This window comes from Trichosurus vulpecula, chromosome 7, assembly GCF_011100635.1.
Source record: "Trichosurus vulpecula isolate mTriVul1 chromosome 7, mTriVul1.pri, whole genome shotgun sequence".
NCBI lineage: Eukaryota > Metazoa > Chordata > Mammalia > Diprotodontia > Phalangeridae > Trichosurus > Trichosurus vulpecula.
The window spans coordinates 201,374,855-201,392,858 of record NC_050579.1 but is presented as its reverse complement, the minus strand read 5'-3'; the positions used below and the strand labels follow the sequence as shown (position 1 = coordinate 201,392,858).

General features: G+C 42.2%; 1 protein-coding gene across 3 annotated transcripts in view; it reads left to right on the top strand.

Annotated features, from left to right (window-relative positions):
* The first annotated feature begins 7,976 nt into the window (after nt 1–7,976).
* The window catches only part of SENP6 (SUMO specific peptidase 6), a 136,112-nt gene continuing 126,084 nt past the window's right edge, over nt 7,977–18,004 (top strand). The window contains exon 1 of one of the 3 annotated variants that reach the window (XM_036766794.1): nt 7,977–8,784. In XM_036766794.1, the coding sequence (XP_036622689.1) occupies nt 8,727–8,784 (58 nt within the window). In that variant the 5' untranslated portion in view covers nt 7,977–8,726. The remainder of the gene's footprint in view (nt 8,785–18,004) is intronic. The other 2 variants (XM_036766793.1, XM_036766795.1) reach the window with 2 other exon arrangements.

Here is an 18,004-nt window from a genome sequence, read left to right as displayed (position 1 = left end):
CTTCCTGAGGGAAGATACCCTATTTTTATCGATGGCACCATAATACAGACAGTTCTTGCTTTACAAAATTGTATTGTTCTGCAGACATCTATGTAAAACAATTTTTTATATAATGTTAATTTGTCCAGGAGCCAGAGGCAGACATAGACAGAAGAGGACAGATCAGTCAGGTAGGAGACAGATATACACATGGTACCCAAGGGTCGATGGTGGTGAGGGGAAAGTGAGGAAAGGTGTCCTGTCTCAGCACCTGAGGTCTCAAGCCAATTCCCCAACAGTGGTGGTCTCTTCGCATTCTTCTATTTTCACTTGGAAGGGTTTTTTTGGTGGGGTGGGTAAGAGTAGAAGGCCTTAGGCACGAAGCCTTGGGGCAAGAGCCAAGAAAGAGAACAGTGTTGTGCAGTAAAGTTAACAGAATTTTTTGGGAATGCAGATTTCTTTCAGAATTCTTTGCATTAAGTCAAACTTGTGTAATGCGAATTTACATAAGAAGAGAAGTGTCTGTAATGGAATGAACACTGAATAAGAGATTTTAAACTAAAATCCTTATTAGCTGTGTAATTTTGACTAAGTAACTTCACTAAACTTCAGTTTCTTTATCTTCAGAAAGAGGTGACTACACTAGATAATTAGGGGTCTTCTAGCTCTGACACAACTTTGGCTATAGCTATCCTTCCCAGCCTTTTTCCACTACACCCTCTTCCAGCAGTCCATAGCAGACGGGAACGCCATCTTGTGCTTTTCTACCTTTCTTGCTTCTGATCCCTCATGTGATCTCCTATCCCCAAACTTCACTTCTCCACAACTGCCCGTTCTTTAAAGTATGGAACCACTACTTCTTCCACCTAAGCTTAATGCATTCTGGGCTACCTCCAGTCATCCTGGTGAATATCAGGCCACTGGAACCAGATAGCTCTGGAGGAGAAAGTGAGGGTGGTGACCTTTCGCAGCCCTCCCTCACTCAAATCAAAGGCAGCGGCAAGTTGTGTCATCATTTCCCTGATGTCATGGTCCTCTTCAAGAACAAAGGACAAACACAACCTGTGAGCAGCCTCTCCTTTCCTCTCCTCTCCTCTCCTCTCCTCTCTTCTCCTCTCCTTCCTTCACCTCACCTCACCTCAGGGTGCTTTGCCCAAAGGAAGGTACATTTCGATGGCTGCCCCCTTAACTTTGGGTTTACTGGCTAGATTTCTTTCTCAAAAACCAAGCCTTAAACCCAACTCCCTCAGGAGCTCACAGATTGGACAATAGGTCCCTGCCCTCCTAGCAGAGAAAGAATGTAAATACTAAATAGTAACTGTTTCTCTTTTGGGCTGGAACCTTGAGGGTCTTCCCCTCCCAGTTTGATTTTTTTTGTTTGTTTTTTATTAAAGGGGCCATCCCTCGATTAACTGCTTAAAGAGGCCTATTCATTGAATGGGTGTTACCTCACTCAAAGTGAGAACCTGAAAATACCTTAGCCTGGAAGGGCCAGGGTCTCCCAATGCATCCTGAGCCATCTCCAATTCTCCTGGTGAACATTAGGGCACTGGACCCAGATGACTCTGGAGGAGAAAGTGAGGCTGGTGACCTTGCACAGCCCTCCCTTACTCAAATCAAAATCAATTGCAAGTTATGTCGTCATTTCCCTGATGCCATGGTCCTCTTTGAGAATGAAGGACAAACACAACAACCCCGCTGATCTCTTCCTCTCTTGAATTTCTATAGCATTTCTTATATAACTTTATTTAGCTTTCATATTTTCTGGTGTAGAGATTTGTTTAATTTTAATCCTCTTTAATCCCCCACACATCTCAAATGTGATGAAAACTGTACTTTGTACATTTGAGGAGTAGCATGGGGTGAGGAAGAAGAAAGCTGGACTTAGGATCAATTTAGGGAACTCTTTATCACCAATAAAGATGGCAAACTCCTTTTTATTGTTTGAGCTGCCTGGTATAAGTAAAGCTGGCTTGTGTTCAAGAGGACATGTACTCAGTTCTTAGTGACTTCAAGGCTGTCCCTCCTATTCATTACAGCATCCCCCACACTACTCTCATAGTAGGTGTTTAATGTTTGAAATCACCCAAGATATTAATAATGAGAGAGTGTGACCTAGGGCTGGACTTGGGAGTTAATAGGAAGCATTCTAAACCTGCCTTCGATACCTGCTATCTGGGGAGGAGTGTAAGTCATTTAAACTCCCTGAGCCTCATTTTTCTCATCTGTAAAAATGAATCAGGGTTGTTGTGTCTCAGGGAAGGGAATGAGTAAAATGTTTCAGAGCTTTATTTTTTTTAAAGCAGCTACAAAGAAACAAAGCACAACTAAAGCTTTAGTCCAATCTAGTCAATAAGCATTTATTAAATACCTGTTATGGGGCCAGTATATGTCTAAGCGCATGCTAAGCTCCGGGACACAAAAGAAAGCAAAAACCAGACCCTGATCTCACCGAGTTCATGGTCTAATGGTGGAGACAGCATGCAAGCAACTGTGCACAAACAAGATATACATGGGATAAATTGGAGATAAGCAACAGAAAGAAGGCACTAAGGTTAAGGTGAAATGGGAGAAGTATCCTGCAGAAGGTGAGACTAGCTGTTGTCTGCCCTTCCTTCTCAAAGAGGACCAATGACATCAGGAAGTGATGGAGTGCTTGACTGCTTGGACCCCAATTTCAAGATCACATTTCTCCCTAACTTTAAAACACTGTCTCTGAAGGTTTTTTCCCCAGCCTAAGGGCACTATATCTAGCAAATACTCATGAATGGGCCCCAGTGAGACAAACTATCCTTCCCCTTACAAGAACAAGCTAACCTCTGTAGAATTTCCCTTGTATGAACGGGACTATCTTGTACCACCAGAATTATCATGTATCGATTGCCATAGTTGTCACATACAATCCAGAGGTCAAGCTATAGACATCAACTCCTGAAGTTATCTTGCTACAGATATAACAGACCAAAAATACACCCCTAGGAGCCCCCATCCCAACCCCATTTCCAGTAGTGAATGACACCTGTGACCAAGATTGTATGTGATCACCTAATTAGCATACTTGCCACACAATCCACTACTTTTCCTATATAAGCTTTAGCATCATTCCTGTTAGGTTGAAAGTTCCTTAAGCTGCTCTGCCCACCATATTATTGTTACAGTAAACCTTTGCCAACTTGACTTAAAAGAATGCTTGAGTCCACGAATTCACTCCAGGCAACCCTCTCCTGTACCTGAGTCTGGTCTGTGAGGGGTCCCTGAACCTCTCAAACTGAATCAGAAGATGTCATGACTTGCTAGTGAATTGGATTTAAGTGAGGGAGTGCTGTGCAAAGTCACCAGGAAGTCAGGAGGCAGAGGCAAGGAGAGAGAGAACTCCAGGCATGGGGGAAACCCAGTGAAAATACATGGTGTCTGGAGATGGAATGTCTTCTTTTGAGGAACATCAAGGAGGCCAGTTTTATTGGAGAGAATAATATATTGGTGGGGGAATAATGTAGAGGAGCCCAGGTCATGAAGGGCTTTAAAAAGCCAAAGAGAAGATTTCATGCTTTATTCTGGAGGCAATAGAGAGCCACTGGGGTTGACTGAACGGGAGTGGGTGGGGGGGAAGGGGGAAAGGATTAGTCTTGGCCCGTACCTGGACAACTGAATGGAGGATGGACTGGAATAGGGAGGCAATTATGGCAGAGACCAACCCTATTGTAATAGTTCAAGCTGAGGTGATTAGAAAACACCGGAGCGGTGACATCATCAGCTAAGGGAAGGTTGAGGCATGTACAAGGATCTTTTGAAGACAAGGTAGAAATATCGGACTTGACAACTAATCGTATATAGGGGTGGGAGAGAAGAGTGAGGAGTTAAGGAGGACACCGAAGTTATAAGACACGGTGCTTAGGAGGGTGGTAGTTGTCAGAAAACAGGGGAGAAGTTTGGGGAGGAAGGAGTTCAGCTTTGGACACGTTGTGTTTTAAGATATCTATGGGGCATTTGAGATTTGAGGCTGGAAGTCTTCAGAGAGGTTAAGGCTAGATAAGTAGATGAGAGAATAGACTGCTGAGAGATGATAATTGAATCCATGGGAACCTACGAGATCTCCAAGTGAAATAGTATAGAGGGAGAGGTGAAGAAGGCTCTGTTAACCTCAATTAGAGAAGGCAGCTACTATATCTAAAATTATGATCTTTGGGGGGGCGGAGCCAAGATGGCGGCTGGTAAGCACGGACTAGAGTGAGCTCCGTACCCAAGTCCCTCCAAAAACCTATAAAAATGGCTCTGAACCAATTCTAGAACGGCAGAACCCACAGAACAGCAGAGGGAAGCAGGGCTCCAGCCCAGGACAGCCCGGATGGTCTCTGGGTGAGCTCTATTCCACACGGAGCTGGGAGCTGGGAGCTGGGAACGGAGTGGAGCAGAGCCCAGCCTGAGCGGCGTGGACGATCCAGACCAGAAGCCTGGCGGAGGGGGCCCTAGCGCCCTGAATATGTGAGCTGCGGCAGTTACCAGACCCCTCGACCCACAAACACCAAAGACTGCGGAGAAGGTTAGTGGGAAAAGCTGCGGGGGTGGAAGGAGTTCGAGGTTCGGCTTCCAGCCCCGGGGGCAGCGGAGGTGGGGCAGCTACAGCTGTTGTTACTTCTGGCTCCAGGCCCACCTGGTGGGAGGAATTAAGTGGCGGATCACAGCAGGGGTGCACAGCCTGCCGAAGATCTGAGCCCAGTCTGGACTGGGGGTCCTTGGGGAAGGAGGAGTGCGGCTCTGACAGAGCTGGCACCTCCCCCCCAAACGTAGAACATAGAACTCTGTAATCTACAAGCAGTCATACCCCACTGAAAAACTCAAGGGTCACGTTAGTTGGTTGGGAATATGGCCAGGCAGCGAAAACGCGCCCAGATTCAGTCTCAGACTTTGGATTCTTTCTTTGGTGACAAAGAAGACCAAAACATACAGCCTAAAGAAGACAACAAAGTCATAGAGCCTAAACCAAAGCCTCCAAGAAAAACATGAACTGGCCCCAGACCATAGAAGAACTCAAAAAGGATTTGGAAAAGCAAGTTAGAGAAGTAGAGGAAAAATTGGGAAGAGAAATAAGAAGGATGCGAGAAAACCATGAAAAACAAGTCAATGACTTGCTAAAGGAGACCCAAAAAAATACTGAAAAATACACTGAAGAAAACAACACCTTAAAAAATAGACTAACTCAAATGGCAAAAGAGCTCCAAAAAGCCAATGAGGAGAAGAATGCCTTGAAAGGCAGAATTAGCCAAATGGAAAAGGAGGTCCAAAAGACCACTGAAGAAAATACTACTTTAAAAATTAGATTGGAGCAAGTGGAAGCTAGTGACTTTATGAGAAATCAGGATATTATAAAACAGAACCAGAGGAATGAAAAAATGGAAGACAATGTGAAATATCTCCTTGGAAAAACCACTGACCTGGAAAATAGATCCAGGAGAGATAATTTAAAAATTATTGGACTACCTGAAAGCCATGATCAAAAAAAGAGCCTAGATACCATCTTTCAGGAAATTATCAAGGAGAACTGCCCTGATATTCTAGAGCCACAGGGCAAAATAGAAATTGAAAGAATCCATCGATCGCCTCCGCAAATAGATCCCAAAAAGAAATCTCCTAGGAATATTGTTGCCAAATTCCAGAGCTCCCAGATCAAGGAGAAAATACTGCAAGCAGCCAGAAAGAAACAATTTGAGTATTGTGGAAACCCAATCAGAATAACCCAAGATCTGGCAGCTTCTACATTAAGAGATCGAAGGGCTTGGAATGCGATATTCTGGAGGTCAATGGAGCTAGGATTAAAACCTAGAATCACCTACCCAGCAAAACTGAGTATCATGTTCCAAGGCAAAATATGGAGTTTCAATAAAATAGAAGACTTTCAAGCTTTCTCAGTGAAAAGACCAGAACTGAATAGAAAATTTGACTTTCAAACACAAGAATCAAGAGAAGCATGAAAAGGTAATCAAGAAACGGAAATTGCAAGGGACTTACTAAAGTTGAACTGTTTTGTTTACATTCCTACATGGAAAGATGATGAGTATGATTCATGAGACCTCAGTATTAGGGTAGTTGAAGGGAATATGCATATATATATATATATGCATATATATATATATGTTTAAGTATATATATAAGTGAATGTGTATGTATGTATGTATCTATGTGTATATGTATGTATGTGTATATATATATATGTAAAAGAGAGAGAGCAGACACAGGGTGAGTTGAGGATGAAGAGAAGATATCTAAAAGAAATAAAATGAAATTAAGGGATGAGAGAGTAACATACTGAGAGAGGGAGATAGGGAGAGATAGAATGGGGTGGATTATCTCGCATAAAGGTGGCAAGAGGAAGCAGTTCTATGGGAGGAGGGGAGAGGGCAGGTGAGGGGGGAATGAGTGAACCTTGCTCTCATCAGATTTGGCCTGAGGGGGAATACCATACATACTCAGTTGGGTATCTTACCCCGCAGGAAAGAAGAGGGAGGAAGATAAAAAAAAAATAAAAGGCGGGGGGATGATGGAGTGGAGGGCAGATGGGGGTGGAGGTAATCAAAACAAACACTTTGGAAAGGGGACAGGGTCAAGGGAGAAAATTCAATAAAGCGGGATGGGTTGGGAAGGAGCAAAATGTAGTTAGCCTTTCACAACATGAGTATTGTGGAAGGGTTATACATAATAATACATGTGTGGCCTAGGTTGAATTGCTCAACTTCTTAGGGAGGGTGGGTGGGAAGGGAAGAGGGAAGGGAATTTGGAACTCAAAGTTTTAAAATCAGATGTTCAAAAACAAAAAAACTTTTTGTATGCAACTAAAAAATAAGATACACAGGCAATGGGGCGTAGAAATTTATCTTGCCCTACAAGAAAGGAAGGGAAAAGGGGATGTGAGGGGAGGGGGGTGATAGAGGGGAGGGCTGACTGGGGAACAGGGCAACCAGAATATACGCCATCTTGGAGTGGGGGGGGAGGGCAGAAATGGGGAGAAAATTTGTAATTCAAACTGTTGTGAAAATCAATGCTGAAAACCAAATATGTTAAATAAATAAATTGCATTTAAAAAAAAAATTATGATCTTTAACCAGGGTAAGGAGTAGCAACTGGGGTTCCACGCAACAGGTCCTGGGGAGCCCAAAGAGGGGACTGGACCCAAGGTTCTTATAAAGTGTTTGGGCAGAGGGTGAGGGGCTGCAGGTGCCAGGGATTGGGACATTCTATGGTTTCATTAGATAAGTTGTTTTGCTAAACTATTGAAAGCCCAAGGAGAATCTGGGTGGGGAGTTCAGGACAATTACAAAACAGTCCGAGGCTGGGAATGACAAGGTCTGGTCAGCCTTAGGCAATTCTTGGATCTGACGGTGGGGACTAGGTCAGCTTCAATCTGCTGCGTTTGACAGGGCAATACCTCTTTTAAAAAGCCGGGTGTAACCTAAGACTCCCTAACGATGACTGTATTAGATTTTTTTTCCCCCTTTAATACTGGTGTGAGCTTTCGGGGGCCAAGGTGCTTTCAAATAACAAGATCTCGTGGGAAACTGGTTGATCATAGGAGGACCTCAGTGATCCCCCTCATTTTACATTTGAGCGGAGGCCCGGGAGAGGTGGAGATACTTCCTTGCGGTCCCACAGGTAAGCGTAGAGAGCTAGGTCTCGACAAATTCCAACAACTGTTAACAGTTGCAGTCTTCCCTGAATACGTTTTTTTTTACCCGTCACTATGGGGAATGCATCATCTTCCTCTCCCCCTCCTCCCGCCCCATCCTTAAGAAGACACTGACTAGAGGGACGTGTTAGGGAACCAGCGCTCCCCCCTCCCCAACCCAAGAGCTCTTCGGCCGCGGCAGCTGCCCACGCGGCGGCCGGAAGCTCGAGCTCGGGGGTCTCTCGAGGCAGCTGCGCCGTGAGGCCTGGGCAGCGGGCGCGCGGGGACTCCCTCCCCCTTCTTTCTCTCCCTCCTTTCCTTCCTTAGTCTGGGCCGGTGCAGGCGCTGCTGCGGAAGCAGCCAGCGGCGGAGGTGTTTGCTGCATCTGAGGCAGGCGGAAGGCCCGGGCCGGGCCTGTGGGGGAGGAGCAGCCGCCCGAGACGAGACCCACCCCCGCCTCCACCCCAGCCCACATGGATAGCCCGAGAGGCCCCAGTTGATGCATTGTAGCCGGACGGGGGGAGCCTGTAGCCTGCGGGCAACGGCGTAGAGGCCCGAGCAAGGGGCCGGGGGCGGCCGAGGGTAGCGCGTATCTTTCGCCACCTCAGCGCAGCTGCTGCTCCTGCCACCTCTGTGGCCATTTTACGGGCCCGCTTGAGTGCACAAGCGGATCGCCCGGCCCAAGCGCGCGCGGCTCTCGCGGTCTCCGCCTCCCCGGGGCATTCGTCTGGGGCCGAGAAGGAGCTTCTCCCGCGGGGTCGGGGGCGGTGGAAGGGAGAGAACCAGAGCCAAGCCAGGCCCGGCCCTCAGCACCGCCCGCTGCTGGGACTGGGGCCCAGGCCGCAGCATCGGGCTCCGGAGGTCGGCGTCTCGGTCACTTCGGCTTAGGCGGGCTGTGGAGGCGTCGGAACCGGCGGCGGGGCTGAGGGTCCCGGTCGGGGCCCGCGACGTGGCTGCTGCACTGCCTAGCAGCGCGGCCCCTTCCCCCCTTCGGTTCGGCACGGCGATGGAGTGAGGAGGAGGAGGAAGAGGAGGCGGCGGCCGTGGCGGCGGCGGCGGCGGCAGTGGTGGAGGGAGGAGGAGGAGGAACATGGCGGCCGGCGGCGGCGGCCCCGGCAGCGCTGCTCGGGATGGCCGCTTTCTGGAAGGTGGGTGGGTGTAAGCGTGTGTGTGTGTGTGTGTGTGTGAGAGAGAGAGGGAGAATGCGTGTGTGTTTGTGTGGTGTGTGGGCGCGGGGAGGATGGAAGGGAAACGTGGCCTCGGGCGCTCGGGCCTGGGAATGCCACCCTCCGCTCTCGCTCCCATCCTTCACAGAACCCGGTTCCTGCCTCTCGAGGGAATGTGTTGGGAGGGCGGGGTAGGCCCAGGACTGGACCTTGAGGAGCCGGCTGGGGCTGGGCCCGGGGTTCGGGGCCCACAGCTTCGGGGAAGGCCGGCGAGGCCTGGGGGAGGGAAGGGACGCACAGCCTGGCAGCTGGGGTGGAGCGGTGGGGAAGCCAGGGAAGAAGGCTCTACTCGAATAAGGGGTGATGTGGAGTGAGGGACCTGGAGAGCAGCCATTGGCGATGAAGTTTCATATTTTGGGTGGACCACCCGGGGTGGGGGTGGGGGTGGGGAGCGGGAGGGACTGGGTTCCTGGAGTGCTTTGTTTTTTGATGGAAAGTTTCGGAGTGTTTTGGGTTGTGCTGAGGGGTAGTTGTGGAAGGGTGGGGGAGGGGAGAGGTGACTCGCTTTGGCAAAATGAGATTTTTTTGTTTGCTTCTCTCATGCTTCAGGCTTCTTTTTGCTGTTCTGTGATTAGGCCTTGTTTTGTTTCTCTGTGAAATGTCCAATTTAAATTTTTTTTTTGTATGAAATGCTTCCCCAAATAAGAAAGGATGGAGATAACAGAATCCAGTCATGGAATAACAAGCAAAAGTCTCCTTAACAGACTGGCAGTACTTTTATTTTCAGGTTGGTTGCAATGAAAAAAAAGAAGGCCCATTATAAGCTGGTTTATAAATCATAGGAAAACATTTACTTAGAAAAATTTTAGTTTTTTTATAAGTCACCCTCAAAAGAAACTAAATTCCGTGTGACTGGGTAAAGTGGCAGAGAATGGTGCTTAGTGTTTACTTTGCTAATTGGCTTTATAAAGATACTTTTAGATTAACTGGTTTTCTTTTCCCCCCTTGGCTAAAAACACTAGACATCAACTTCATGTTTCACGTGATGTGGATTTATTTTGTTTTTATTTGCAGAGCATATTTGAAGTAGTGTTTTTTAAACCAGAATGACCACTGAATTAAGGAGGGGGGGGCGCAAGTCTTCGAAGAACAAGAGGGTGTTAGAAAGGGAGAAAACATTTCAGAACCTTTTTTTTACTTGATTTTACCATTGGATTCCAGTTTTCAAGTCAGAATTTAACTATGCTAGATTATCAGCCCATACCTAGAAGAGAAGTGAAAGTACCTTGACTTTCCTGGTATGGAATTAGAGAAAGCTTAGGAATTTTCTTAGTTTTATTTTTTCTGACTAGGATGTTACTTGATCGGATTGGTTACTAGTCAAGAGGTCTGAATGGCCAAGTTTTGTTTCTTAAGTCTTTGCTCTATACATGTATAGTATGGTATGCTTTGTGATTAGAGATTTGAATGATGGTTTTATGCTGTGTCTTGAGAGATCAGCATTAAACTGTTGTGTTTTATTGGGTAACAGCCTTCTGTAAATAGTGATAGATACCATCAGGATAACTGACATAGTTGAGCACAAAGCACAAAGAAGTATAGTCAAGACTTGAATATTCTTGTTAAAGGCAGGGATAAGTAAGAAGCTTAGCATTCTGCGACATAAATTTTAAAAGTTCATATCTTTGATGCTGTGTCTACTCTCCAAAGGATTAACTGATGTTTTTAACTTCACATTAGGTGTTAGTTTTAGATTCTTTCTTAGCCTACCATTACCACCTTTGAATGAGCAGAAGAAGGGAATAAACATTTAAATGCTTACTGTGTGCCAGGCACTGTTTCACCACATCTTTCTCCACCAGGCCTAATGGAACTGCAAATATCGAATAATAATAATAATAGTACATTCTGTTTTTATAAAGCACTTTGACAGATCATCTCATCTCATTCTTATAACACTGATGTGAAATAAATAAGGGGGTGGAGGGGACACAAGTAATGGCAATCAGTTGAAATCACTGGATGGCCAAATGGAACTAGAGTGTAAAGCAAACATTAATGTGTGATACATTTTCATATGCTGCATACATATAAATAGTAAAAATTGTATGCTTATTGACTATGTAATCATAAAAATTGAAGTTTTAAAAGTTACATTATTAAAAATATTGATATTTACAGTTCTAATAATCATTTTCCTTACTCCTTTTCCTTCCCTTTTACAGTAGATACCTTTGAAACTACATTTCTAAGTGAAATAGTTAGGGTAGAAGAGATCTCCAACTTCTAAGATCACGGTAATAGCATCCTAAAGCTACATGATGAGTAATGTTCTCTTAACCAAATCTATCTATACCTTTCCTTGTAAGCTGAGCAGCATATGGTATTATATTTTCCTATTCTTGCTTTTACTTAACTGCAATTTTCCTGATACAGTTATCTTAAATAATTGGAGCTTTCATATTAATGACTTATAGCTGGGTAGCACTTTTAATTTTGCAAAGTGCTTTTATCTATCTGATTTGATATTCAGAAATGCATGTTATATATAAATAATTCTTCTCTACTTTGATCTCATTGATATGATTCTCTGTCCAGTGGTAGAGATTGCAGCACACATTTAGGAATTAATGACACTCATAGATGTGACTATCATCCTCTCAACTTGGCTAAAGCCTTCTTCTAGTTCTCTTGAATGGAACACATGGGGTATCCCACAAAACAGACCAAAAAAAATGATGCTCTTAGTTAAAAAAAAATAACACACAGCTTTTTCTCAGAAGCAGGAAAACAAATTTTTATTTCTCTTTAGTTTTTCTGCTTCAGAATCCTGTAGACTAAACCTCTGTTTTTCTACCTACTTTGTTAATAGCAAATGAGAGAAATATATGTAAAGCTCTTTGCAAACCTTAAATTGCTATTTGAATGTTAACTATTATTATTATTAACATTCCAGTTAACTTTCAGCTACGTTACAACATATTTTTGTGGATTTAAGTAGTTAGTCCTTTGAATTCCTCCCTTTAATTCTTCTATTTCATTTGAATTCTTCCCCTTTCAATTCCTTCTAGTCCTTACCATTTACGTCAGGTTCTATGCTACCTAATCCATCCTATTCCTTCCCCTTCCTACATTTCTACTTATAGATGTTCTTGGGAAGCTTCAGTATAGGGCTAATTGTCCTCCTCCTCTTTGCCCTTTCCCTCCCTTAACTTTCCTAGATAATCCCCCTCCTATCTATGGCCCCAAATTAAGACCTTTTGAAGTAGATATACCTTGTTTCCTTTCTCACAGAAGTTGCATCTTGCTTTACCTGTTCTTTATTATTGAATCATAGATTTAGAGCTGGAAGGAAACTCAAATCACTTAGTCCAACTTCTCCATTTTACTAATGAAGCATCTAAAGTCTAGAAAGATTAAGGGACTTTCCCAAGGTTAAACACATAAATAGTAGAACTGGGTCCTCCGACTCCAATTCCAACAGCAATTTCCACTGTACCATGCTGTTTTAACAAGGCACATTAAATAAATAAGTAAATATATATATATATATATATATATATATATATATATATATATATATATATATATATATATATATATATATATATATATAAATTATTTCCCCCCCCCCCTTCCCCCTCAACTATGGGAAATCCATCATCTTTTCCCCCTGCTGTTAATTCTTTTAAGTCTTTCCCCTTTGCTGTAAAGCCCAGTGGTTTTCCCTATATTCCTCTAAACAGATGTTACCAGCTCAGTTTAGTTCAGTATCTTGCAGAGTACTTCGGTTTCCTTTTTAATTGCTTCTTCCTCAGTCGTGCCTGCCTCCTTTTTTTGGTGACTTAAGCAGAATTTCAGAGCTTGAACTATCCTTAGTCCCTTCTCAGGTTTTCAAATCTGAGCTTATTGATCCTAAATATCTTTCCAAGAGTGATGACTGCAGCTCACCCAGGCCCGCCCACTTTCTTACAACATGAGGGTAGTGGAGTTCTTTATATACACTTGTATTCCCTCTCATCACTTTACCAGCCCATTTTCTCTTTGCATCATACAATTCCTTAGTGTCCTCGGCTCTGGTTCTTTGGAATCCCTCATTGGTTATATGTTGCATCTTGCTCACACCTACTATGTACTTCTTCATTGCTCTCTATGTGATTCAAATTTTACCTAGATGGATACAGCCCTAGCCCTGGAATCCTGGGGGACCTGAAATTCAAATATGGCCTCAGACGTTTAATGACACCTATACAACCTTGGGCAAGTAACTTAACCAAATTTTAATCAGTTCCTCATTATAAAATGAGTTGGAGAAGGAAATGGTAAACCATTCCAGTATCTTTGCCAACAAAATCCCAAATGAGGGCACAGAGAGTTGGACTTGATTGAAACAGCTCAACAACAAAAATGTTTCATATTTTACTGCCACACAATAACATTGGTAAAATGTTAGTATTGGAAAGGTGGACCTTTGCTTTGATAGTACTTGTGGGGTCAGTAAAAGAACTTTGCAATTTCCCAAAAGCAATCCAACCAGAATTGGTTGGAATCTCCTTTTCAGTTTGGGCTCAGCTCATTGTTTTTCTCTATAGGTTGTCCCAGATATACACACTGTTAGGTTCTTTAGGTTGTCTATTCAGATGCATTTAGAAATCTTGGCAGTAGGCAGTCTTCATCTACTTGGTCTCTACTTTGTGGCTAGACAGACCATACTCATTGAAGTGTTACTGGTCTCTCCCAGGAAGCTCTGCACTGACCTAATACATTTATTTTACAAATGAGGAAACTGGCTGGGAGGGGTTATATGGTTTGTTCAGAGGTATGTATCTGCTTCTGACCAATTCTAGGTCTAGAAAGTCTTCTAACTCTTAGATTGTTCTTGATCTTGGGAAGTTTGTATTAATGACATCTGATCCTTAACCCTGAGCCTGAAACTGTTTTTGACTCAGTTTTGTCTGGCTCTTTGTGCTTTTTGAGAGGCAGCAAGCATACCAAGAACTTTGGACTAGAAAGTCAGAAGAGAACTGGATTTAGATCCCGGTTATGGCATTTGCAAATTATTTGACCAATTATTTGACAGAGCCTTAGCTTCCTCTACTATTGAATGGGCATGCTACTTACAGTATCTCAAAGAGTTGTAAGGATAAAATGAAATACAAGCTACTCTGAAAATGCTGCAGCATCATATAAATGTCAGCTATTATTTTTTTCCAGTCCCAAGGCATTCTTACCTTCTTTCTGCTTCAAGTATCACCTCTCTTTAGCTCTCTGACTTTGCTCGTTTGCTTGACTCCAAATCAAGTCAAATCAACAAGCATTTATCTGGACTACGATTTCTGTCAGTGACACCATCAATCTTCTGTTTTCAAGTTTTGGAAGGCAGTCTTTTATGGAGGCAATATTAAATTTGTTCTGCTTAAGGCCCAGATGGCAAAAGCAAGAGTAATAGGTGGAAGTGACAGAAAGGCAGAGTTAGGCTTGACCCAAGGAAGTATTTTTGAACAGATAGAGCTATCCCAAAATATAATGGGCTGCTTAAGGAGGTAACAGATTTACTCTGACCAGAGGTCTTCAAGACTACACAAGCATTTGTCAGATCTGTGATAAAGTAAATTCTTAGATAAGAGTTGGACTAATTGTCCTCTCTTTTCTGTTGCAAATGTTAAAATCTGTAATTTCACTTAAATGATTCCTTAGGGATTCCATCCCTTAATGCAAGCTAAAACATTGTCCCTAAATGAAAAGCGCCAAGTAGAAAGTTAAACTTATTCTAACTATACCACTGTTTTATTTCACATTTATATTCACTAATTCAGCCTTAAACCAAACTACTACTTTGACTAGGATTATAAAATAATTTCACAGTATGTTTTTAACTGTGTCTCAAAGTCTCATTGGCTTTCATTCCAGAAGAAAATGAATATTTTTTGGCCTATTCGGTGGCACCTATAAAGTTCTTCCAGCAACCGGTGCTTTTGTGCTCATCATTTTTGAAAGTTAGTCCAACTTTTTTGCTAATCTGAAGTGCACATCAAATTCCATGTTTCTAGAATAATTTTGGTTACTGCAAGCCTGTTTCATTGGTTCTTCTCATTTGAGTTGGTAATTACACCTCTGCCCATTATCTTGCCTAAGGATGGTTATTTAGAGCTCACCCCATTATTTTACACATGTGGTAACTGAGGATAGAACATGGCTTTGCCTAACACATGGAAAATGGCTGAATTCATATTTGAATTTGGGTTCTTTCTATTGCACCTATTTTTACTAGAAAACTAACCTCACTAGAAAACTACTTCTGAATGGTGGAAGCTTAATTCTACATATCTGATTTCTCATAGATTTTGTAATCCTGCTATTTTATTTTCAGCTCCCCTTCAAATTCTTTGCTGCTTTCTTAAGTGCCCACTGTTTTATTTTCATCTCCTGTATTGCTTTGGTAAATTATTATATACTATAGCAGTACATAGTTCTTTTCCATGTTGTCTCCTATTTTCTAACTCGTACATCTTGTTTGAGCCTCTTGATACTTATATGGGGTAGTTGGAGGGTGTTGTCCACTTGGTAGGTGTAGAAATTGAGGCACAAGTTATATGACATACTTAACTTCACATAATAAGTTTGTGGCCATGTTAGGACTAGAACCTGGGTTACTGACTGCCAAGTTTTTTCTGTATCCTTATCCAAAAAATAAAAGACATTGACTAAAGTAGAAGTATAAGACCATCATTGAGGCAAAGTGAATTATAATCAGCTTTTGTCATTAACTTCTATACAATGAGCCTTTGAATAAACTTACTGAAATGCTACTCAATTAAAGGTTGAAATATTGTGGCTTTTTCGGGCTCAGTACTGTAAATGGACAGTGAGGTAGGTCTAGAATTGAATAGGAAGAAAAGAACAGGTTGGATTGCATTAGAGAAATTACAGAGTTCTTTCAATAATCTCAAACTGATATCCCAAGGGGTATCATTGAAGAAATGCTTGATTGAGGGGGGAAAAAAAAGAGGTTTGCTGGTCATATGGCAAGGGAGGAAATACAGATGGACAACCATGTGCAGCATTGGTATCCATGAAATATAAAAGATCCAGAGGAGGGCCTCCAGCACCTTGGATAGATCCTCTCTAAAGGCTCCATGTGAGAATTTGGTCAAGAATCTCAGGGTAAAAAAGCATAAAATAAGTTGTGATCTGGAAGAATGGAACTACTTCCTGCATAGATGAAGTCACAGATTCACTAAAAGAAGGGGTAAACTGGCTAGAAGGCTAGTGTGTAATGGACCCAAGAATTTTAAAATCTTTTAGTTATATATTGTATATTAATTATAATTATTAACATAATTATATATTAATTCCACTTCTACCACATTACATTTGCACAGTAAATATATTCTTATTTAATAATCTCCATAACAATCATATGAGGGAGGTGTAGGGTCTTATCCCCATTTTACAAATGAGGAAAAACTATAAAATCCAGAAAGCATCGAGTAGCTTGTTGAAAGGTTGTATGGATGGGAAGCAGACCCAGTCACTTTTACCTCTCTGGGCCTCAAGTTTCCTTTTTTGTGAAATGAGGAGTTTGGAGTAAATGACCTGAGATCCCTTTCAGCTCTAATCTATTATCCTATCATAAAGAACAGGTGTAAAGGAGGGGAAAAAAAAAACCTTCACTCTCAAAATTGTTACCTTCATCATGGACTTTCTTTGTGTATCCATAGCTGTTCTTCCTTTATTTTCTTTTGTGCCATTTCTAATTTCTCAAAGGATTAAATTACTTTCTCAGGAGGCAATGTGGCTTGTTGGAAAGAGCATTAGACCTGGAGTCAGAAACTTAGGGTGCAAATCTTACTTTCCGACATTAGCAATGTGAACTTGGACAAGTTACTTAATCATTCTGAGCCTTAGTTTCCTTATCTGTAAAATGGGATTATATCGTAATACCTACCTTATATTTATTCTTGGGTACTAATGGCATCATAGGTCACTTTGAAAACTTTAAGTAATAATTATTAACTATTATCGTGTGGTACATCAGGGCCAAGAGGTGGTAGTTCAACTGTTACGTTTATGGGGTGGGGGGAGGAGAGTTTATGAAAGCCTTATTATAATATCTCTCCTATTTGTCATCCTTCTAGTTTCATCCTGAAGTGCCCTGGATTTGATCTGGCATTGGGTCATCTTTTCTATAAACTTGTTTTTCCCTCTATCTCTATGAAATGATTATTGCTCATTAACTTTTCATTATCTGTAAACGTTTACAAATAAGTTTACATTCTAAACTGACTTGTAGATGGTGGCTTGGCTGTTATATTTCTTAACTTGACAAAGGTGTTGATAATAACTCACCAGTGCTATTTCAAATCTCTTTGTGGTCATCGATTTATATCTGTTAAATTTCCTAATAAATGGCAATTGTCTAGGTCAGCGTTTGTTCCTTTATCCATTTCTCATTTTTTAGTGTTGTAAGTTGTCTTTAAACAGGCCAGTGACACATTGTATCATCATATTATTCATCTAATTCACAGAATTTGAGGTTTGAAAGGAACCTCAGCAGCCATCCAGTCTAATCTGTACACTAATGGAATCCCTATTGTAGCTTTTTTGTTTAATTTTGCATTTATTTGGGTCTCAGGGGTATTGAAAACAGCTACATATGGAACTAGGTATAAATGAATTTTATCAGATATTTAAAATAAAAACAATAAGATCATAGATAGACAGCTGGAAAGAACCTCATAAGGTAAACTACTCTAACCCCCTCATTTTAGAGATGATGAAACTGAGGCTCAGACCTAAGAGTATTGACTTGCCCAAGGTTATACAGGTAGAAAGTAGTAGAATCTGGATTTGAACTCAAGTCATCTGACTACCTATAACACTTGCCATTGTATTGTTGTAAAAACTTGTCAAATATGGAGAAATAGTGTTATTGTTATACAGTCATGTTGGATTCTTCATGACTCCATTTGGATTTTTTTTTTTTTGCAAAGATACTAGAGGGGTTTGCCATGTACTTCTCCAGCTCATTTTACAGATGAGGAAACTGAGGCAAAGAGGGATAAATGACTTGCCCAGGGTTGTACATCTACTAAGTGTGTGAGGCCAGATTTGAACTCAGGAAGGTGAGTCTTCCTGACTCCAGGCCCTGTATATACTTTACCACCTAGCTGCCCCATCTACTAAATTCTTCAGACAAAGA